Raw genomic sequence first — 23,431 nt, 5'->3', positions numbered from 1 at the left:
GTTACAGCAGCATTAGATAACTAAGACAATGGTGTATACTCCCTGAGCCAATGAATCTAACACAATTGCTAAGAATTCTCTAGATGAAAGAAGTACTCAGTTACTTCAAATGCCGGGGGCCCAGCACCACCTTCCCTGAGTCTGTTACATGTAACAGGGTCTCCCTTCTGTATATGAAAACCTGTAAGTTGGTGAAAATTGAGTCAGTTTCAATAAATTACATTTGAAAAATCTTGTTGACAGAGCTGCTGTGAGGTGTTGGGTAGAGAGCTCTGTTGAGGATGGAACTGTGGCTCCAACCCACCCCCAGGGCTGAGTCTCTAGTCCATGGGGCAGGCTGAGGCGTGGTGCTGGGTCTGGGGCTGCCAGTAGCTACTGTGTGTTCAAGCAGAGGAAGAGAGGGGAGGAGAATGGATGAGGTCATAAACCTCCTAGGGGCCTGCTTGTGGGTGCTGCGTGTGGCTCAGACTACTGAGCCAAGAGTGACAGGTCTGATGTACATTGGAAGAGGATCTCTGGGGCTTTTATATTGAGTGTAGACTGTGGGAGGCAAAAGCGGAAGCAGGCAAGCCCACTGGGAGGCTTTGTGAGAATCCATAAGATGTGTCAGGCCTGGTGTCAGCAGTGGGGGTGTGAGAAGGCATGGGATTCTGGTTGTATTCTGAGGGGAGAACTTTCAAAATGTGCTGAGGAGCTCGATGTGGGTGGAGGAAACAGCACAGTCAAGGAGGACTCCCAGGTTTCTGGCCCAGGCACTGGGAGGATAGAACTGCCCGTAACAAGGTGGGGTAACAGGGCCGGCGAGTGGTGGGGACAGTGTGAGGGAGGCATCAGGAGCTTAGATTCTGGCAGTCGCAGATTCAGACATCCCACGGAGAAGTCCTGCAGGCAGTTAGACAAGCAAGTCTGGGGCAGAGAAAGACGTTTGTCCCCAGTGCCCCTCAGTCCCCTGGGGCCTTGCCTGTTGCCTTCCACGGGACGCTGGACGGGTGACACAGGTGCACCAGCCGCCACAGCAGTGTCAGAGGGTGACTTGGTCTCAGAGGTGCCCCCGATTTCCTGGACTCACCGTCAGGCCCCGGGCCACCCCACTTTCCCACGTGCCCCTAGGCTCTCAAGGGCATCCTTCCCTTTAAAATAAAGCCACGCTGCGCCGGCTGCGGGGAGCGGGGGGGGGGGGGGGACTCTTCGCTTGGATTTTTGCTTTAAAAAGTGACGTTTAAATGGGAAGCTCTGCCAGGGTTCCCGGAGCCTGGGGGTGGGGGGGGAGTCGCACAGTCCGTGGCCGCGCTCCCGGGGGAGGAGCAGGGGGCGGTGCGTGGCCGCTCGCGCCCGGCTCCCGCGGCGCCCACGGGGTTAACGGGCTCGTGCACCGGCGGCGGCGGGCGGCAGTGGTGCATTGTGGTAACGCGCGGCTGGGACCCGCGAGCGCCTGTCGCTGCCGCCGCCGCCGGGCAGCCCGCCGAGCTGTGCGCGCCGGCCTGTGCGCGCGTCCGGGCGAGTCCCCCAGGCCTGGCGCCATGTAGCCTCCGGCGGCCGGGAGGCCGCCCCGCCGCGGGGATGAAGGGACGCGGATGCTGGGAGACGGCCTCCGTGCGCTCCTTCTGCAGCTCTGGCTGCCTGAATAAATATAAGAAGGGTTAGTGCCGCCCGGCTCCCGCCTCCGCCCGCGCCGGGCTTGCTGCATGCTCAGTCCAGGAAGCCTCTGATGTCGTTGCCTCGCGGCGTGGGGCGCGTGGGGAGCCTCGGGGAACTCCTGTCCCCGCCCGCACACGCCTGCTGCGGCGTGCGCTCCGGCCTCCCCGGGAGGGTCATTTTGGGGAGGGGGCTGCAGTTAGAAAGGTGTCTGTCTGCAGTTCACTTCTGCAAAGAGAAACATCTAATCCAGAGGTTTTTGGAAAGAAGGGGGAAGCGATGGTCCGTGTTTAAGCCTCCCACCTACCCCTCTCCCCATCCCCAGTGTCTGCGTGGGGCCCGCAACCCCCCCTCCCCCCGCCCCCCCGGAGCAGAATTGCCACGGAGACCTGGGTCTGGCTTGGGACCATCTGCGAGGTCAGCTTTGCTCAGTGCATCTCCAGCACCTCCCACCCCCCACCCCCACCCCCAGCCCCCGGTCTTTGAGCAGTCCTTGACAGGTCAGGGCAATCACTGCCAGCGGCGGCCTGGGTTTGAGCCAGGCCCGCCCTGAGGATGCTGCCCCCAAAGTATCGCATCCTGATGACCGCCCTGGGATGTGTGAGCGCTGGGGCTATGGACTGGAAGCTTTGGGGGAAGCTTCTGCCTCCTCGTCCTTCCTGAGGCTTGACACCTTCATTGCAGATTATCTGTGAGTGAGACTTGCAGAATTTATATTGATGCGTGTTTCTGGGTGAAAATTATCCCTCTTTGACCTTGTAGACTTAACATATGTTGTTGTGGTGAGGTACTGTCAAGTTGATTCCAACTCATAGTGACCCTACCAACAACAGAATGACACACTGCCCGGTCCTGCGCCAACCTCATAATTGTTGTTATGCTTGAACCCATTATTGCAGCGACTGTGTCAGTCCACCTCACTGAGGGTCTTCCTCTTTCTCACTGACCCTCTACCAAGCATGATGTCCTTCTCTAGGGACTGGTCCCCCCTGACAACATGCCCAAAGTACGTGAGACAAAATCTCACCATCCTCACTTCTAAGGAGCATTCTGGCTGTACATCTTCCAAAACAGATGAGGCAGTTAATTCATTTAACACAAACTTACAAGAAACAGTGCCTGTCAGAAACGAACACCCTCTGATCTGTAGTAAACCTTGTTATTAAAGTGCTTCCCCTGCTCCACAGGGCCCAGCGCAGCCCAGACAGCTCTGAAGTCGCAGCCCCTGATGGCACATTTAACCAGAGTTCCCCTGAAAACATCACCTGAAATCTTAAAAGCGTTTTCGCTTGTAAACATTTGAATTTTATTTCATTAGGATCTGATACCATGGCTCTATCTTAAGAATCCTTTAAGGAAACTTAAAGTGAGTTTTGTCCTAAGAATGTTTTCTGCTTTTAGAGGATTAGGCTGAATTCCAGTTTTTGTTTTACGTCTAGTGTCATTTATAAAGCAGTTATGTTGTTTATGCAAAGTTCTAATGATGTTTCTGTTGTCAATTTTGATAGATTCATTCTAGGGGGAATTTTGGATTTAGTTAAAAAAAAAAAAAAGTAAAATATGTATCAGAGAGAGGTCAAAAGGTTTTTCTTCCATGGGCCCCCTGACGGTTTTCTTGACTGCACTTCTCTGGAAGACCTGCCGCAAAGTTAGTTCTCACCTTCGCTTGCTTTCTGCCTGGCTGTGGGTGGGGCGCTTGCCTTGGTCTGGCAGCTCGGGTGTGTCTGCACCCCAAGAATGACTCCTCCAGGCTGGGCCTTCTCACCCTGTCAGAGTCTCACTGTGCACACACCGTGTGTCAGAGGATGAGGAAACTGAGGCTCAGGAGGTTGGAGGTCAGCCTGGAGCAGAGCTTGTCGTGCAGCGGAAGGAGATGAAGCACCAGCCTCAGTGTGGGGAGGCCTCAGGGGAATGTTGGGGAGGGTGTGTATCCCTCAGGGCCTGTGAATGGGGGCCTAACAAGGCCAGAACTTCCAGGGTTTCAAGAGAAACCAGAAACCACTGTGTGTTCAAATAGAACCTTCCTGCAGGCAGGGTAGTGTGTCTGAGTATCAGCTTGAGGTCGCTGCCTTGTCTGGGAAGAGAAAGCATGAGAGAGGCTGACACAGGGCCTGCAGGAGGCTTGGGATGGATCAACTTTGGGGGGAGTGGTGAGCATTTCCTGGCTCCCTCACACTGTGTCTTGTGGCAGGCTCAGGCACAGGACCTTTGCCCCCAACATGTAAGTGGGGTGGGACTGGCATCCACCTTTCAGACACATTGAAGGTATTGAAATGAGGGGTCACTCTGGACAAATTTCCCCATTTTTCTAGATTCGCAGTGAAAATGCATCACACACCTGGGCCCATCTTTGTGCAAGTTGAAGGGGAAGCTGGGCTTGGTGACCTGTTTCCGGGCTCTGGAAGTCCAAGTGATGATGCATTTCAGTGGCAGGACAGCACCTGGACTTGTGGAGGTTCATCATGTGGCCATTACACTGGAGGGTCCCACGGTGTAGCCTGAGCATCGGGATACTAGGTTCTTGTCCTGACTCTTTGCTACCGGGCCCGTGCAACCCTGGGTAAATCCCTGCCCCGTCTGTGAGCCTCAGTTGTGCCCCCCCTCCATAAAGGAGGGGAGGAGTAGATTAAGAGCGGCTCCAGAAAAAGGGCTGGCCTCCACTCTGCTCCCCAGCCTGGCCACGTGTAAAGGAGCCCCAGGAGCCCCTTGGCAGGAGACTTCTTCTCAGTGGAGGGTGGAAGGTTCAAACCCCACCCCACTGCTTGCTTGGCATTCAGCTGGCTTCTTAGCCTGTTTGCTCCTCAGTTTCCTCATCTAAAAGATGGCATTAAACCTTCTTGCCTGGCAAAGTTGTGGGAGACTGCAATGAGATAACACGTCTATACCATCAGTAGGGAGCCCTGGTGGCACTGTGGTTAAACACTCTGCTAACCAAAAGCTTGGTGGTTCGAGCTCACCAGCCGTTCCTCGCTCCTTGGGAGAAAGATGTGGCAGTCTGCTTCTGTAAAGATTACAGCCTGGGAAACTCCATGGGGCAGTTCTGCTCTGTCCTATAGGGTAGCTATAAATCAGAATCGACTCAACGGCCACGGGTTGGGTCTTTGGTTTTTATCCTATGAATCAGTCTGTTTATTTATCTGGTCTTCATCTCTGTGCTTCAAACAGAGCCTGGCACACCACAACTAGGGAAAGGCCCCTTCAGGGTATTGTCAGTGCTGCTTTCACCCCCTTGCCTCTCTGTGTGTACACGTGTGTGTTTGGGCGGCGGGGCATGTGTACACAGGTGCAGTAGACTCTGACACCTTTTCTAGTTGGAATGTGAAGCTCTCAAAGAACAGGACATAGGCAGGCACCCTTGCCTTGGTGAGATGGATACACATAGCTATCAGGAATCAGGCGGCCTCAGGCAGGCCCTGCCCGTTGCGCTGCTGAGGCTGCCCCTTACTCATCTGAGGCCCCAAAGAGCCTGTGCATGCCCGAAAACCAGCCTCCGTCCTCCATGCCCAGCTCTGATTGGCCACACATTGCCCAGTGTGGAGAGCTGAACCATGCGTGGCACAGAAACAAGAGGGTGCCAGGGATCAGGGTGATGGCAGCTGACCTGAGCACTAGCTCAGGCAGGTAGGTGTCTATGCAGACTCCCAGCCCCGTGGTATTTGGCCTCATTAGTGGCCTTTGTGTGGCTGCAAGGTGCCAGGGACTTGGATGTTTGAGGACTTCTGGTTTTGATGAGGTCTTTTCCCATCTTTGAGGCCTAGGACAGGTACCTTTCTCAGTGAAGGAACTTCACGGGACACCAGCTGGGGATTGATGTAGCAAAGAGGGTCCTTCTAAAGTCATAGTGAGGCCATTTTGGGGAAGGCTTGCCGAGGTGTCTGCTCATGTGTTCTCTACATTTGGCACCTGCCAAGGTCCTTGGGAGGAAGGACGAAGGCCTGTAGTGAGGGGCCGGCTTTCTGCTCTAATAACTGTTCCCATGGGTGCGGAGTGACCTCCAGGGCCAGGGATAACACCTGGTTCTTTTCTGGCTGGCAGCCCAGCCTGCCTAGCCCAGCTGCACCACCCTGTCCACTCCAGCCCACGGTCTCTGCCCACCCCTTGCATTTTAATCAAATTTATCCATGTAAGTTTATTTCCAATTTTACTTCCTCCTAAAGCCATTTCCCGCTGAAGCTGAAGGCAACCCCTCACCTAGGACCTCTCCTTGGACTCCCTTTGGCAGTAGAACCAGGTGGTTTGAATGCAGTCTTTCCCTTCTATGGGGCTGTGAGCTCCCAGAGTCGGACCTGTGTCTATAGTGTCCCCCATGGAGGGAAGGATCGCCTAAGACTGAGTAGCAAGTAAAGTCCTTGGCAGGGATTTTCTCCTCCACCTGGGGTTCTCAGCTGCTCTTCTTCTCTGAGGCTTCTCTTGGTCCACCAGGTAACTTGCGTGACTCAGGAATTAGAGTGATGGATGACTCCTTCCTCTCCCCTGCCTGCTCCCTTCAAGACCAGCTATGGTTCATGGCTCCCCTGGAACAACCAGGGAAGCTGTGGGTGGCTGTTAGGTGATCCTGGGGAATATGAAGAGTTTACTGGAGGAGGTGACCACCAGCTGGGTCTCCGCAGATAGAGGGGTGGGCAGGTGGAGGATAGGGATAGGCAGTGCTTGGTTGGACTTGAGCAAGGTGTCAACCCACTGACAGGCAAGAGGTGGGAGTGGGCTCTACAGGTTATGGACTATTGGACCAGAAAGGGCGTGGGCAAGAAGGGGCATGAGGTCAGGGATGGCGAGGAGGGCACAGCTCTGCCTGCTCTGGAGGGGAGGTGGCTTATGGAAAGGAGGCTCCAGGGTGGCAGTGACCCTGTTTATGTCCCCCTCACACCCAGGGGAAGATATTTGGCCTCATTAGTGGTCACTAGTACTTGATGAAATGCGTGGAAGTGGTACAGTCTCTCAGACACGTCACCTCTTGAACCTATGTTGGCGTACCTATAGAATGGGTGTGGTGACAATTCTATCTGATAAATTAACCTGATGGCAGTAATACATATGAAGACCCCCAGCCCCTTCCTGGTACGTGGTAGGGGCTTATTATCCTTATTATTTTTGGATCCCTCCCAGTGTAAGTATGGCTCCTTGTACGTGTGAACATTGTTTTACAAGCAAGCCAACTGGGGTGGCAATATTTTACTGCTGTAAGTTGCGCAGAGGCAGGGAAAGGTGGTTTTGAGGAGCCAGCCAGCTGAGGCAGCCATGGGACTGCATACCTGGTACAAGCCCAGACGTTGGAGCCAGATGAGACCCAAGGGTAATGCAGGGGAGGAGCCCCAAACTTCCTCATCTAGGGATCGAGGCTGCAGTGGAACTTGAGATGAGGGAGGCTGTGAAGCCCAAGGGAAGGCGCAAAATTAGAGGTAGCAAGTGAGATGACCATTGGCCCCATCATTATGCAGATGGGGAAGTTGATGCCCGAGGAGGAGAGGTAACTTTCCCAGGACCCTACGGCTTAACCAGGAGCGGAAGTGAGACCAGAGACCACATAGCCAGCCTTACCACATGTTGTTGAATTGGAGGGTCAAGGGGCACAGGAAGGCCAGTGGAGAAGGCTCTGGAGTGAAAACCTGCTGGGCTTACGAGAGGCCTGGCCTGAACAGAGGCCATGGTGGGCAGGGCTGGGGGCTCACTGGAGTAGACCCGCAGAGCCTGGGCTATGTAGAGTATTGGGGCCTGGGGGGAACCCTTGTTGCTAGAAAAAGGCTAAATACCAGGGGGGAGTGTCAGATGATTCAGTCCCTCTAAGTCAGAATGAAGAACAGTAAATGATGAGAAGACAAAAAAATTGTCTTCTGTTAAGCAGAGAATCTGGCCAATGGTGTCTGTCAGTCATTTACTCTATGCTGACATCTGTCCCACAGCTGTATGGGCACAGTGTCCACAGCCTGGTGATAAAGGCCAGCCCAGAGGGACTGGGCTACGGGAACCTGGTACCCCACACCAGTGCTTCCTCCAGCAAGGAACAGAGGACGGGGCACGGTCCTGGCTGCCCAAGCTTAGAGCCAAGAGGTGCCAGTCGTGGCATGTAGAAAAGATTGGAAAATATTTACAAAGTCTGAGACCCACATGAGTCCCTGAGCTCTGAGGGAAGGCACTGTCTGCAGGCAGAGAGGGAGGGGTGGCAGGGAGTTAAGAGGGTGAGGATGGGCCAGATTGTGTGCAACGGCATCCCAGGTTGTAGCAGCAGCATTTGTGGGCACCAAGCGTGCACATGGTTTAAGTGTCCTGGGGCAGGCCAGCAGGCCAGGGAATGGAGTGTGCAGAGTCTGGAAGGCTTCACCTGGTGGTCCAGGTTGGATATGCCAAAACATACCTGGGAGGTAGCCTTCATGTCTCCTGCCAGCTTTAAGCCCCTGGGTGATGAGTGGATGCTCTGCTGTGGTTGGGAGGGCTCAGGGAAAAGAGGGTCTTGACCAGGAATAACCCCTGCCTTGGGTGCAAGAGGGAAGGGCACCACTTGTGGCCCAGCATTGGCCCCTTCTGGCTAGCAGAAGCATGCCCAGCAAGGGAGGTGGGCAGTTTGGAAATGACAGGCTGCGTCTCCCAGGGCTCTGTTGCCATTGGTGGCCCCAAGGGGCCTAGGAAATGCAGAGCACTCTCTGGGAAGCTGGTTCACTTGCCATTTACAGGTGATTGACCCAAGAGGCACCTTGTACAAATGAGAAAAGAGCCCCCTTAACTTCCTTGATCCTGAAACTATTGTGATATGCTCACTTTGTTAGAATGATATTCTTTTTATCCATTTGCTTGGGAAGGTATTAAAGTGAAAACACAAATTTGCACTCTGTGGTATGAATGGCGCCCCCTAGGGTTGTGCAGTATACAGCCTGCACAACCATGTACAACAGCCCTGTTAATGTAAGCATTTATCAGGAGCAATGTTTGGCCAGCCATGAGGATAACACATGGACCTCTGTCACCCCCGGGCACAGGGAGAGAGGGCTGCCTAGGTGCTAGGTGAGACAGGTGACCTTCAAGGGACCCTGGCCCAGGCCAAAGTGGGAGCAGGACTTGGAGAGGCCCTGGGAGGTGGGGTGGGGAGTCCTCAGGGTGGCCAATGAAGTGAGAAGGCGGAGCCTCAGAGCCAGAGTGGAGAGAGGGACAGCCTGTGTCGGGCTGCATGGGCCTAGCTGGAGCACTGCGGCCCTCTGCCCGGGTCTGAGGGGCTTGCACGATAAGCATCTTCCTCCAGCTCCAAGTGACCTTCTAAGGAGCCTCATCTGGAGCCACGGCTCTGCCCCTTGCAGATTCGATTCCTTGCTCTGCCGCCTGGTTTTCCTGTAAAGTACCAGTCAGCTCAGATTGGCGGCAGCATCTGAGCAAATAGATGAACAATATGAATAAAGATGAAGTCCTGGGTTTTGGACTGCCAAAGATAAATTTCCTTTTATGTCCTGTTCCTTCTGACGTGTGTGTGAAATAACGACTCCTGACTCACATCCTGAGAAATAGCAGCTGCTCAGACTGGGCGATGTGGTGAGGCGGAAGGAGGCCACGAACTTGGATGGAAACCTACCTGGGCAGTGCCCTTGAACTACCCACACCCCAGCCTGGCATGCCCAGCGTCCTTGTGGGTGTAGGTGGGAGCTGGTTAGAGGACCAATGCTGTTTTTCCTGGGGATAGAACTGACAGCTGGTCCACTGGGTACACCCCTCCGCCCGGGGATATTTTTACATTGGAAGCAGCACGGTTTGTATGAGTGGCGGATGGGACCCCTGGAGCATGACTCTCAGCTGGTTCACCATTTGGGTGCTGCTCATCTGCCTGGCGGAACCCCCTCCTCATCCCCACACCCCCTCCACACGCACTCATTGTTCTTGGCCAGATTCTCTAGGTTCAGCCTGGCCAGTCCTCTGCGCCCCTGCATTTATCTGTTTAAGATCTATTTACTGTTAACGCAACAATTCCAGATGGTCAAGATAATGCATTCCCACAGCTCCGTTACCTCTCATGTCACTGTTTTAGATCTCTATTTGTGGGCCGTATTTTTCCTTTATGTGAACATCCTTTCTGCTTCGTTGAGATACAAAATACATGCCATTTCCACATGGCTATACATCAAGGGAGCCCTGGTGGTGCAGTGGTTAAGAGCTACAGAGAGCTATGGCTGCTAACCAAAAGGTCAGCAGTTCGAATCCACCAGCCATTCCTTAGAAACCGTATGGGGCAGTTCTGTAGGGTCACTATGAGTCAGAATCAACTCGACAGAAATGGGTTTGGTTTGGTTTTATACATCGTAAGCACTTTCTCACATTACTGCAGGCTTAGTATTTACCTGTTGAGTGCCTTTTCCCTCTGTCAGACATTTAGGTCCTTCCCGGATTGTCACTACAGCTAAACTGCTGTCCTGGATATCATTGGCATGTGAAATTTTTTCTTTTGAGTTCACTTCTGGGCAAATTCCCAAGAGTGCGATTGCTGAGTCAAAGGGTGCAAAGGCTGCCCTCAGTGGTGCCTCACTACCCAGGCAGAATGATCCAGTTTGGAGCACTCAAAGGGCCCCCTGCATTACACCTCCATCAGGGAAGTCTTTGAATAGCATGAAACTGCCTCTTTCGTGTTTTAACTTGCATTGGACAAGCCAAAAAGGATGCATTTTCCCCCACAAGTTTGGTTATTATTAGTGGCCACCCTTCTGTGGATCGTCAGCTGTATCTTTTCCTGCCCTTTGTGGAAACCCAGAAGGGTGCATCATAAATGGACTTGGTTTATATTGTGCCTGGCCAGAGCCTAAGCCACGTAAGACTTCTTGGGCTCCTGAACTGATCCTGTTTCCTTGGTGGGTGGGGTTTGGAGAAGTGGTCCCTGAAACTGTCATCCCTAGCAGGACTAGCTGCATAACTTTTGGGGGCTAGTGCAGAAAGAAAGTGTGGGGCACCTTGTTCCAAAATGAAGAATTTTAAGATGGTGCCAGTAGACCATTAAAGGCCCTGGTATGGGGCCTTTGCCCTTGCCCCTATCCTGACCAGCAGGGCCTTCTTGCCAGCTTGGGCTGAGGAAGGGCTGTCGTTTCTATTGTGAGGAACTGTAATCAAAGTGACTGCATCCGGATAACTGCTGCTAACAGCAGGCACGGCTGTTTGGACATGCCAAGTTAATTGGAAGTGCCAGGCTCTCTCTTGATCACAGTCATGATGTCCCCTCCCAGGTAGCAGATGCTCCTGGCAGGGGGGAATAGAAGGGTGAGAGATGGCACCTGGTGAGGGTTCTCAGGCAGTGGCATTCTGCAGGCAGAGCTAGAGCTGACCACCCACTGTAGCAGCTGAAGCTGTTTTCCAAGAGTTTCTCCCATGAATTAACATATTGAGAGTTTGGAGCTTTCTCAAGTGGCCGTTGGCTTGATTTAGCTCTTGCTGCCCTTGGAAACTTTATGGGGCAGTTCTGCTCTGTCCTAAAGGGTCACTATGAATCGGAATTGACTCAATGGCAACGTGTTTGGGTTTGGTCATGGGAAATATGGCCTCACACTCATGGTTTTCCCTCATGTTTTTCAAAGTCCAAATCAGGAAGGTGTTGATGTGAGAGCTCTTACACTGAGAACGACTCAGCTACCTACACGAAGTAAAACCATGCAACCACAGAATCTCAGGATGTCAGAGTTGGATGGGATTTTAGGGATGATTTGCCCACTGCCATGAGTCAGTTCCAACATGTGGCGACCTCAGGAGTTACAGAGTAGAACTGCTCCATAGGGTTTTCTTGGCTGTAATCTTTATGGGCACACATCACCAGGCCTTTCTTGCATAGCACCGCTGGGTGTGTTCAAACTGCCAACCTCTAGGTTAATAATCGAGTGCAAACTGTTTGAGCCACCCAGAGACCTAGAAACAATTTTCCCAACCCCTAATGTACAGATGAGGAAACTGAGGCCTGGAAGCACACAGTCATCACATGTTCCAGCATGCACTGCTAGAGAGAGAGGTTAGAGGATATAGTCCAGAATCATTGCTGTTGGCTGCTAAAATAATTTTTGACACTTTTTTTCTGAATGCAGAGATAATTCATGCTCATTGTAGAGCATGGGTAGAGAAAAGCATTTAGAAGAAAATAAAAATTACCTGTAATTCTATTACCCAGAGTAACCACAAATAACAATGGCTACAGTGTGTTGAGAACCTGTGTCATACACCTATGGGCACACCTGATCTCTGTCAACCCCTTTAATCTCTTTCACCCTGAGCACCAGGTGGTTTTAGGCTCCCTTCCCCCATTTTACAGGTGTGGGAGCTGAGATGCAGAAATAGGACAGAAATTGTCTGGCCACACAGCCGTAGTAAATGGACTTACACCCAACCTCTAGTCTCACTACAGATGCCCACCTGGATTTAACAACATTTTAAAACGTGTTGTTTGAGGGTTGGAATGGTGTCTCATTATTTAATGGGCATATTTTTTACTTCTAATGGGATTGAATTTTGTTCATCGACTTATTAGTCTCTTGCCAGTCTATGACTTCTTTGTCACATGTTAGTTTCATCTAGTCTTGCTTCTGAATCACATTGATATGGTTATTGTAGTTGTAAAGTGTGTTTTCTGTTGTAGATCGTGTCTTCCTTTAGCACTATTTTTTTTCTTTTCCCCAACATTTTATTATGAAAATTTTCAAAACTAGAGGTAAGTTGTACAGTCAGCACCTATATACCTACCACCTAGATTCTGCCATTAATGTTTTACTGTATTTACTTTGTCACCTTTCCTTTTATCCATCCCTCTATCCATCCGTCAGTCCAACCTATTTTTTTAATGCATCCCAAGGTAAATTGTAGACATCAGTATACATTACCCCCAAAGACTTCAGCAGGTATGTATCATTATATATACCTTTTTAGGTAAAATTTTCACTTTGTGAATTGCACAAATCTTAAATGTACCATTATTTGATTTCTAACAAATGCATACACCTGTGTAGTCCAGACTCTGTCAAGATATAGGATGTATTCATTACCCTAGAGAGTTTCTTTATGCCGCCCAACCCCAGAGATTACTACTGTTCTGATTTATTTCAGCAGATTAGTTTTGCCTATTCTAGAATTTCATATAAATGGAATCACACAGTATGTACTCTTCTATGCAAGACTTCCTTCAGCTTATTTTTGAGGTTCATCCGTGTTGTGCGTATCAGAAGTTTGCTCTTTTTTATTGCTGAGTAATATTTCATTGTATGAATATACCATAGTCTATCCATTCTATACCAGAGCTGTTTCCAACTTTTGTCTATTACAGTAAAGTTGTATAAACATTCTTGCACAAGTCTTTTTGTTGACATTTGGATTAGTACCTAGGAGTGGAATGGCTAGGTTAAAGGATAGACGTCATGTTTCCTTTTGTAAGAAACTGAGAAATAGTTCCTCAAAGTGGTTGTATCATTTTATACTCCCACCAGCACTGTAGGAGAGTTCAGGTTGTTCCACATCCTCATCAACATTTGGTGTTGTCAGTCTTTTTTATACTAGTCATTCTGATGGGTATGTAGTGGCATCTAATTATGATTTATCACTCTACTTTTTAAATGTCAGAGCTATTCTTACCTGTGACTTTTTTTAAAACCTTTGCTTTTTACTGTGAAATAACCTATGTATTTTTTGCAGATGATCTTTAGTATTATTTTTTAAAGCTAAAGAGTGAGATTTGATTGTAATTTTGTTAAAGCCTAATGTGGGGAAGATCCACTTAAGTTTGCCATGTGTTGAGGCTTAAATATTGAAAAGTCTTTTGAAAGGGCACACACCTTACTGCATAGGAGACTTTACATAAGACAAATAATGATACTGGATGTAGAAATGCATTCAGCAAGAGTGTACACCATCCTCACCATGAGAGGACACATGCAAAAGAGAATATGTGCATATAAGGAACATTAACTACAGAGCATAAAAATAAATCAATGATTAGTGAACGTACCTCCCTACTCAAGAACTAGCTAGAGTATTGCCACTAACCTGCGTGTATCTATGTGTTTCTCCCCTTCCCATCCCATGACTCTTCTCCTTCCCTCCAGTGTATCACACCCTAAATTTTGTGTTTATAATGTAATTGCTTTTTAAAAATATACTTTTATCACTAATGTAACTTTGTTTGGAGAATTACGGTTTGTTTGTTTGTTTTTTTCTTTTAGCTCAAATAAAAAACACCGTATGCATCTTTGGGACTTACTTATTCAATGTTATTTCTAAGATCTATCCACGTTGTTGGGTACTGCTCTTCATCGCTACTGCTTCTAATATTCTTTTCTGTGACTATATCAAAATTCATTTTCCTTTCTGTTGATTGGACATTTGGTCTGATTCTAGTGCTTAGCAATAATGAACTTTGCTGCTGTGAATATTATTGTGCATGTCTCCAGGTCACATCTGCAGAATTTTGCCTTGGTCATACCTAGGAGTGGGATTACTGGATCTTGGTGTGTGTGAATTTTGAGTTATGAAAGATATCACATTGTTTTCCAAAGTGCTTGTACCAGTTTACCCTCCCATCGGCAGTAGGCGAGTTCCCTCTGATTATCATTCTAACACTTTGTATTATAACGTATATTCTTGCAAGTTTAACAATGGCTATAAAATGGTATTTCTGTATGATCTTATTTGCATTTCCCTGATATCAAATGAGTATGAGAATTTTTCTTAACTTTATTGGTTATACATGTCTCTTCTTATGTGAAATGCATTTTTCTGTTGGGTGCTTTTTTTTTTTTCTTATGGATTTGTAGGACCTGTTTATGTGATCTGGTTATTTGTTAGTTATATGTGCTGCAAATATCTTCTCCTAGGTTTTAGTTTGTATTTTCATATCATTTTATTTTATTTATGGTGTCTTCTGATGAACATACATTATTCTAAAAAATAGATTTACTGAGGTATAATTCATATACCATACAATTCACCAATCAACGCTCATGAAAGCAGCAGTCAAGAAATCAAACGGCGTATTGCATTGGGCAAATCTGCTGCGAAAGATCTCTTTAAAATGTTAAAAAGCAAAAATGTCACTTTAAGGACTGAGGTGCGCCTGACCCAAACCATGGTATTTTCAGTCACCTTATATGCATGCAAAAGCTGGACAATGAATAAGGAAGACTGAAGAAGAATTGATGCCCTTGAATTATGGTGTTGGCAAAGAATATTGAACATACCATGGACTACCAGAAGAACAAACAAATCTGTCTTGGAAAGAAGTACAGCCAGAATGCTCCTTAGACGCATTTTTCATCATGCATACTTTGGACATGTTATCAGCAGGGACCAGTCCCTGGAGAAGGACACCATGCTTGGTGTCTTAGTTATCTCGTGCTGCTATAACAGAAATACCACAAGTGGATGGCTTTAACAAAGAGGAATTTATTCTCTCCCAGTCTAGTAGGCTACAAGTCCAAATTCAGGGTGTCAGCTCCAGGGGAAGGCTTTTTGTCTCTGTTGACTCTGGAGGAAAGTCCTTGTCATCAATCTACCCCTGGTCGAGGAGCTTCTCTGCACAGGAACCTTGCTATATATATTCTGTTGTATGGATATATCCTAGTTTAAACAGCCAGTCCTCTTTTGAGGGGCATTTAGTATGTTTCCAAGACTTTTTCCTATTGTAAACAGTACTGAAATAAACATTTATTATACATTCATCTTTGGGCATATCTATATCTGCAAGTCTCTAGGATAAATTACTAGAACTAGGTTGACATGTGGTTGTCTGCTTTTCTTTTTAGATCAACTTTATTGAAGTATAATTTAAATACAATAATATGAACTGATTTTAACTGTTCCATGAGTATTAACAAATGCATACACCTGCGTAACCACCACCCCAAATAAGATATGGAACATTTTCACCATCCCCTAAATTTCCTCAGGTCCCTTTGCAGTTCATGCCCCCTATACCTGGCGCCAGGAATCCCTGAGTGACACAGACGGATAAGGACTCAACTGCTAGCCAAGAGGTTGGTAGTTCAAACCCACCCAGAGGCCTCTCGGAAGACAGGCCTGGCAGTCTGCTTCTGAAAGGTCACAGCCTTGAAAACCCGATGGAGCAGTTCTACTCTGCACACGTGGATTTGCCGTGAGTCAGAACTGACTCAGTGGCAACTAACAGCAACAACACCTGGTCCCATACAAACACTGATCTTATTTTTACACTGTAGTATACTTACTTTGCACTCATTCTAAAATTTCATATAAATGGGATCAAATAGTATGTAATTTTTTGTGTGTGGTTTCTTTCTTTCAACATGATGTTTTTGAGATTGATCCATGTTACTATGTGAATAAGCAATTCGTTCCTTTTTACTGATGAATGGTTTTCCATAGTGTAAATACCACAAGTTATTCATTCACCTTTTCATGAGCATTTGGGTTGTTTCCAGTTTGGGGCTATAATGAATAAAGCTGCTGTTGGCATCGAGTTGATTTTGACTCATAGCGACCCTATAGGACAGAGTAGAACTGCCCCATAGGGTTTCTAAGGAGTGCTTGGTGGATTCAAACTGCCGACCTTTTGGTTAGCAGCCGTAGCTCTTAACAACTGTGCCGCCAGGGTTTCCAAAACTGCTATGGACATTTAAAATGCATGTAATTTTCTAGACTTGTACTTTCATTTCTCTTAGGTAAATACCTAAGAATAGAATTGTGGGTCATGGTGTAAGTGTGTATTTATCTTTATAAGAAGCTGCCGAATTGCTCTCCAAGGTGGTTGTGCCATTTTACATCCCTACGAGCAGTGTATGAGAGTTCAGTTGCCCCACATTCTTGTCAACTCTTGTTATTGTCAGCCTTTTTTATTTTACCTATTCTGGTGGGCATGTAAAGGTATCTCATTGTGATTTTAATTTATATTTCTCTAATTATTAATGATGTTATTCATCTTATTATATACCTATTAGCCATTCATATATCTTTTTTTTTATAAAGTTCCTGTTAAAATCTTTTGCCCATTTTGGTGGGGGTGGTAGGTTGTTTGTTTTATTATTGAGTTTTGAGAGTTCTTTGTATATTCTGACTACAAGTTCTTTATCAGGGATATATATTAAGAAAAATTTGTCATTTACCTTTATTTTCCTAATGATATCTTTCTAAGAGCAAAAGATTTTAATTTTGATGAAATCAATTATTTTATGGTTAGTGCTTTTTGTGTTCTAAGAAATTTTTGCCTACCTCAGGGTAATGCTTTGTTTTCTTCTAGATGTTTTATACTTTTAGCTTTTATATTTAGGCTTATAAAAATCAACCATTTAATTTTCATGTACAGTCTAAACTAATTATTAAGATTTTTTTCCCGTATGGATATTCAGTTGTTCCTGAACTATTTTTTAAGAGGTAGCTTTTCCCCAACTGACTTACCTTTGCAGCCCGTTGAAAGTAGTTGATCACATATATGCAGGTCTATTTCTGAACTATTACCTAGATTCTATTGATCTAAATCTGTGCTTATACCAACACTATACTATTTGATCCTTATAGCTTTATAGCAAATCATGATAATCGGGTCATGCAAGTCTTCCAACTTTGTTCTTTTTTAAAACTGTTTTGGCATTCCTAGGTCCTTTGCATTTCCATATAAATTTTAGAATTGGCTTATCAAGTCCTACAAAAAAGTCTTCTGGAATACTGACTGGGATTGCATTGAATCTATAGATCAATTTGTGGAGAATTAACAATATTGAGACCTCCAATCCGTGAACGTGGTAGAGATCTCTTCATTTAAGCCTTTGATTTCTCAGCTGTGTAGTCTTGCACCTATTCCATCAAATTTATCTGTATTTACTGTTTTTTGATGCTGTTGTAAATGGTATTATTTTTAAGTTTTATTTTCCAATTGTTCATTGATAGTATTATAGAAATACAATTGGTTTTTGTATATTGACCTTGTAACCTACAATCTTACTAAATTCTAGATGCTTTTCTTTAGATTCCTTAGAATTTTCTATGTATGTGATCATGTTGTCTGTAACTAAAGACTTTAAGCTTACTCTTTTCAAGCCTATGTGCTTTTTGTTTATTTTCTTACCTTATAGCACTGGCTAGGACCTCTAGTACACTGCTGAATAGAAGTAGTGAGACTAGACATTCTTGCCCTGTTCCCAGTCTAAGGGAAACGAGTTCAGTTTTTCGTTATTAAGTGTAACGGTAGCTGTAAGATTTTTATAGATACCTTTTATAATGATGAGGAAGTTTCTTTTTCTTCCTAGTTTTCTGAATTTTTATCGTGAATGGGTGTTCAATTTTGTCAAATGCTATTTCAGTGTTTATTGAGTTAATCATATTTTTCTTTATACTATTAATATGATTGAATAATATGAATTGATTTCAATGTTAAATCTTGCATTCCTGAGGTAAACCCCACTTGTACATGGTGTTTATAGATATACTGCTTTATATATATGGAGTCCCGGTTGCACAGTGGTTAAGAGCTTGGCTGCTAACCAAAAGGTCGGCAATTCAAATCCAGCAGCCACTCCTTGGAAGCCCTAAGGTGTAGTTCTACTCTATCCTATAGGGTCACTATGAGTTGGAATTGACTTGACAGCAATCGGTTTGGTTTTGGTTCTATATGTATTTCTATATGTGTGTGTGTGTGTATACATTATCCTTTTTATATATTTTAGAAAATTCTATTTGCTAATATTTTGTTAAGGAATTATACATCTATATTCATAAATGATCTTGAGCTGTAGCTTTCTTCTCTTGCAATGTCTGTGTCTGGTGGTGGTGTCAGGTTAATACTGGTCACATGATTTGCTGATTATTTTCCCCTCTTCTATTTTCTGACAAAGTTTGTTTAAGAATTGTATTATTTCTTCCTTAATATTTGGTTAAATTCACCAGTGCAGCCATCTTGATCTGAGTTTTCTTTGAGAGAAAGGTTTTTAATTTTAAATTCAGTTTCTTTATAAAGGGTTTTTTTTTTTAATATGATTTTCTTGTGTCTGTTTTGGTAATTTCTTATTTCAAGGAATTTGTTCATTCAGTTGAATTTATTGGCATATAGTTTTTCATAATAACCCAAACCAAACCAAACCCACTGTCACTGAGTCAATTCCAACTCATAGTGCCCCTATAGGACAGAGTAGAACTGCCTTGCACAGTTTCCAAAGCTGTAAATCTTTAGAGAAGCAGACTGCCATCTCTTTCCACCACAGAGTGGCTGGTGGCTTCCAACTACTTGCCTTTTGGTTAGCAGCCAAATGCTTAACCACTGCACCACCAGGGCTCTTCGGTTTTTAGTAATATTCCTTTAATATCTTTTACCGTCCGTAGGATCTGTAGTGATGTGCTTATTTCATTCCTGTTATTTTCTCTGTTTCTTGATCATTCTAACTAGAGGTTTATCAATTTTATTGGTAATTTTCCAAAAAAAAAAAAAAAAGGCGTTTTGAAGCTTACAGTTTCTTTAACTTTCTCTACTGTTTTTCTGTTTTCTATTTCATTGATTTCTGTTCTTTATTCCTTCTACTCACCTTGAGTATAATTTGCTTTTCTTTTTCTAGCTTCTTAAGCTGTACCATGAAGCTTAATTGATTTTTAACTTTCTTCTTTTCTAAAGTAAGTGTTTGAAACTGCATTTCCCTCCAAGCACTTTAGCTGCATCCCACAAATTTTGATATGTTGTATTATCTTTATCATTCATCTCAATATTTTCTAATATCCTTTCTGAGTTATATATATGTTAGCCGTTGGTTATTGTCTTAGATATCTAGTGCTGCTGTAACAGAAATACCACAAGGAGATGGCTTTAACAAAGAGAAATTTATTCTCTCACAGTTCAGGAGGCTAGAAGTCCAAATTCACAGTGCCAGCCCCAGTGAAAGGCTTTCTTTCTCTGTCGACTGGGGGGGAAGATCCTCTTCATCAATCCTCCCCTGTCCTAGAAGCTTCTCAGCTCAGCGACCCTGGGTCCAAAGGACATACTTCCTTCCTGGCTCTGTGTTCTTCAGGAGGTTCCCCTATCTCTATGCTCGCTTCTCTCTTTTATATCTCAAAAGAGATTGACTCAAGACACAACCTAATCTTGTAGATTGAGTCCTGCCTTATTAACATAACTGCCTGTAATCCTGTCTTATTCACATCATAGAGATAGGATTTACAACACATAGAAGAATCACATCAGATGACAAAATGGTGGATAATCACACAATGCTGGGAATCATGGCCTAGCCAAGGTGACACATGTTTTTGGGGAACACAGTTCAATCCATAACAGTGTGTAGTTTAATTTTCCTGTGTTTGGGTATTTTCCACATATCTTTTTGTTACTGTTTTCTAATTTAATTCTGTAGTAATCAGAGAACATACTTAACATATTAAATATATTAAGACTTGCTCTGTGACCTAGCATATGGTCTGTCTTGCCGAAAGTTTCCTGTGTTGTTGGAAGGAATGTGCATTTTGCCATTGTAGGGTGTAAATGTTCTATAAATGATCAATTAGATCAAGTTGATAGATAGGCCAAGGAGACTTGAAAATTCATTCTGAATCCTTCTTCATTTTGTCTGCTTCATCTTTCAGTTGCCGAAGAAGAGTATTGAAATCTCCAGCTGTAATTGTGCATCTGTCTATTTCTCCTTTCATTTCTGCAGTTTTTGCTTCATGTGCTTTCAAGCTCTATCATTAGGTGCATACACAGTCAGGCTTTTGTATCTTCACGAGTAATTGGCCCTTTCCTCATTATGAAATTTCCCTCTGTCCTCAAGTTGACTTTCTGATGTTAATAAGGCTGCTCCAGCTTCCTTGTGATTGCTGTTTGCCTGGTGTTTCTTTTTCCAAACTTTTACTTCTAACTCATTTGTACTTTTAAAGTGTGTTTCTTATAAAAAGCATATTGTTGGTATTTCATCTATGTCTTTATATTTTAAAGGGTTTTATTGTAGGTAGCATATAATTTAGTCTTGCTTTTTTATCTAGTCTTATGATCTCTGACTTTTAATTGGAGTGTTGAGGCCATTTTAAATTAATGTAATTATTGATATGGTTGGGCTTAAATCGCTGATTTTGCTATTTGATTTTTTTGTCACATCTGTTTTTTGTTCTTTTTTCCCTCTTTTTCTACCTTCTATTATTTTTAGTATTCAGTTTTCTTTCTTCTTACTATGTTAGCTAATAAGCTATGCAACTCTTTTCTTAGTGGTTGCTCTGGGCTTTACATTATGCATCTTTAACTTATTGCAGTCTTCCTTCAAATAACATGTCATTTCATGTATAATGTTAAGAACCTTACAACAGTGTACTTCCATTGCCCCCTCCCATCTTTGTACTGTGTCATATTTTACTTTTGCATGTTGTAAACCCTACAACACACTTTTTTTTTTTTTGCTTCATACAGTTACACCTTTAAATTAAATTAAAAATGAGAAAACCAGCATTCTTTGAACTTATTCACATATTTATCTTTTCTAGCACTCTTCATTTCTTTGTCTGGATCTGAGTTTCCATCTGGTATCATCTTCTTTCAATTTAAAGAATTTCCTTTAACATTTCTTGTTGTGCAAGTCAGCTAATAACAAATCCTCTCAGGTTTCATTTTCTGAAAATATCTTCGTTTCGCCTTCATTTTTAAAAGATACTTTTATGGGGCATGTATGCCTTTGAGCACTTTAAAGATGCTGTTCCTTTGTCTTCTGCCTTCCATACCCACTGCCCTGGCAGTTCCTTCTCAGGATCCCGGCCAGGCAGGGTGTCTGAGTGCTTAGGCCCCTGAGAGCCTGGGGAGCAAAGCATGTGAGCCTTTGGCCTGGGCATCGGCTAAGTCCAGGCCCTGGGTGATGTCTGAACCCACGCAGTACAGTAGGGGAGGGAGAAAGGGAAGTGTAGAGCATATGGGCTTGGACTTAGAAAACCTAGGGTCAAATCTCAGAGCCAGCGCCATCCATCAGGTGACTGTGGTCATCTCACTGACCATCAGCACCTGACTGTTAAATGGGGCCAGAAGTAGAGCCCACAACCTGGAGTGTGAGGACACTAAGGGAGACATGTCTGGCAAAGTCCTTAGTGAACTGTGAAGTAACTTTTTGTTGTGAGGACAGTGGCTGCTGCTGCTGTTACCCTCATATGACTGGGGACCTTGCCATAAGACCCACTTGCTCCAGAAAAGAGGCCTTTCCAAGGGCGCAGTCAATCCAAGTCCGAGGCACTTCTGGTCCTAAGTGGCCTTTAATATTCCTCAGCACAACCCTCCCAAAGGCCTCATGGTCACCATCACGTGCTCCCTGTCCTTTCTAGCACAGGGTGGGCCTGGGGCCAGGAGACGAGAAAGTTCTTAGCCACAGGGTGACCTATTAAAGAGAGCCCCACCCAGGCCACAGTAGGTTCCATGGAGCCAATTTGAAATGGGCCTTGGGTGGAAACTTGGCCCAAAGATGTTGGGTCTCCGCAGATGATCTGATTGTAATTCAAGGAGACAGGGCATGATGGCTTAGCTACCCGACTGTGGGGTTTTGGATTTTGCCAGATCATGTTCGGCTGTCCTCATAACACTGCATGCGGTACGCATTATTGAATGCACCCAGGTTTCTTCCTCAGCCCCATGGCCTGTGGTGAGAGGTTCCTGGGCATGAAGTGGCTCTGCCGTGAATGGGAAAGTCCCATCCAGACTCTGGGAATCTATGAAGACCTGCCCTGTAGGCTTAGAGAGCAGCCTCTGAGTAGTGGGGTCCCCAGAATTGGGATGGAGGGCATGCTGGCACAGCTGCACCCTGATATAAGGGTCTTACTTTCCCACTCTAGCATCCTGCCCCTCCATGACTCCATCCCCACTGGCTTTTCCATCCCCTGGGCTCACCATGGCCCTGACCACCACTCCCACCCCTCCATCCCAGAAGGTTCCCTGACTCAGTCTTTCCTGCCTAGGCACCAGCTCCTAGTCACCAGGACTTGGCAGTTAGAAACAGCACCCTTCATTCCTTAGGGACAATTGGTCACCTTCCATTTCTTGACAAGTATCATTGCATCTTGAGATTTCTAATTCTCTTTTAGAAAATTGGAACCAATTATTAATTTACATGAAGAAACGTAACAGCCAAGAACACAGAGGATGATGTAGCTGGCCCCATATGAAGCGGCTCTCTCCCAAAGGTGGCTGGGCCAGCAGGTGGTCAGGCAAGGAGCTGTCAGGGAGGCTAGGGTCATGTCTGTCATCCACATCCTCTTGAGGAAAGGAGCTACCCAATATCTACTTCGTCTTTGGCCAAGCTTCTCTTCAGCAGCTCCCTTTCTGAATGTGGACTTTTCTGGGGACTCATTACTTTGAGACTGATTCTCTTTCTTTGCGATAACTGCTCAGATGGCTTTTCACAGAGCAAACCAGGGCTTTGAACCAGTTCAAACCAGTTCAGTCACGGCTGACAAAGTGAAACTGAAACAAACCAATTTTTTTTTAATTTGGGTGATCGGGAACCATACCCAGAACGGGAAAAATTACAGGTTGAAGCCCTGGAATGGGAGATTCGGAAGAGGCATAGTGAGCCCCTTCAGGAGCCTGATGAATGAGATTGGATTATTGCCAGTACTGAGAAGAGCAACACACATTCAGAGAGGTACAGTTGGCTGCCATCTTTGATCAGGGCACTGCTGTTTCCAACTCTGTGCAAAAGCTGAAGGGGAGGAGATTTGGCTGCTCAACAACACATACATTGCCCTTGTTTTCTAAGAATGAGATTGAGCTTCTAGCATAGAAACTTAATAGCTTTTCCTGTTGCAGTTATGGTTCCAGTCCGCCCATATTTTTAAAATTTGGGTCTGTTCTGGTGTCACTTCCTCAGCCATGAGTGAATCGGGAAGAACC

The 23,431-nt window shown here is 45.6% G+C and overlaps 1 protein-coding gene across 1 annotated transcript in view; it reads right to left on the bottom strand.

Moving 5' to 3' along the window:
- Nucleotides 1-1,219: 1,219 nt before the first annotated feature.
- The window catches only part of LOC126065432 (trithorax group protein osa-like), a 33,089-nt gene continuing 10,877 nt past the window's right edge, over nucleotides 1,220-23,431 (bottom strand). Inside the window, exon 3 of the mRNA XM_049865464.1 lies at nucleotides 1,220-1,828. Within this exon, the coding sequence (XP_049721421.1) occupies nucleotides 1,220-1,828 (609 nt within the window). The remainder of the gene's footprint in view (nucleotides 1,829-23,431) is intronic.

The sequence above is a fragment of the Elephas maximus genome, chromosome 22 (assembly GCF_024166365.1).
Source record: "Elephas maximus indicus isolate mEleMax1 chromosome 22, mEleMax1 primary haplotype, whole genome shotgun sequence".
NCBI classification, from domain to species: Eukaryota; Metazoa; Chordata; class Mammalia; order Proboscidea; family Elephantidae; genus Elephas; species Elephas maximus.
Note: the sequence above shows the minus strand (reverse complement) of the source record. Positions and strands in the feature narration are given on the sequence as shown.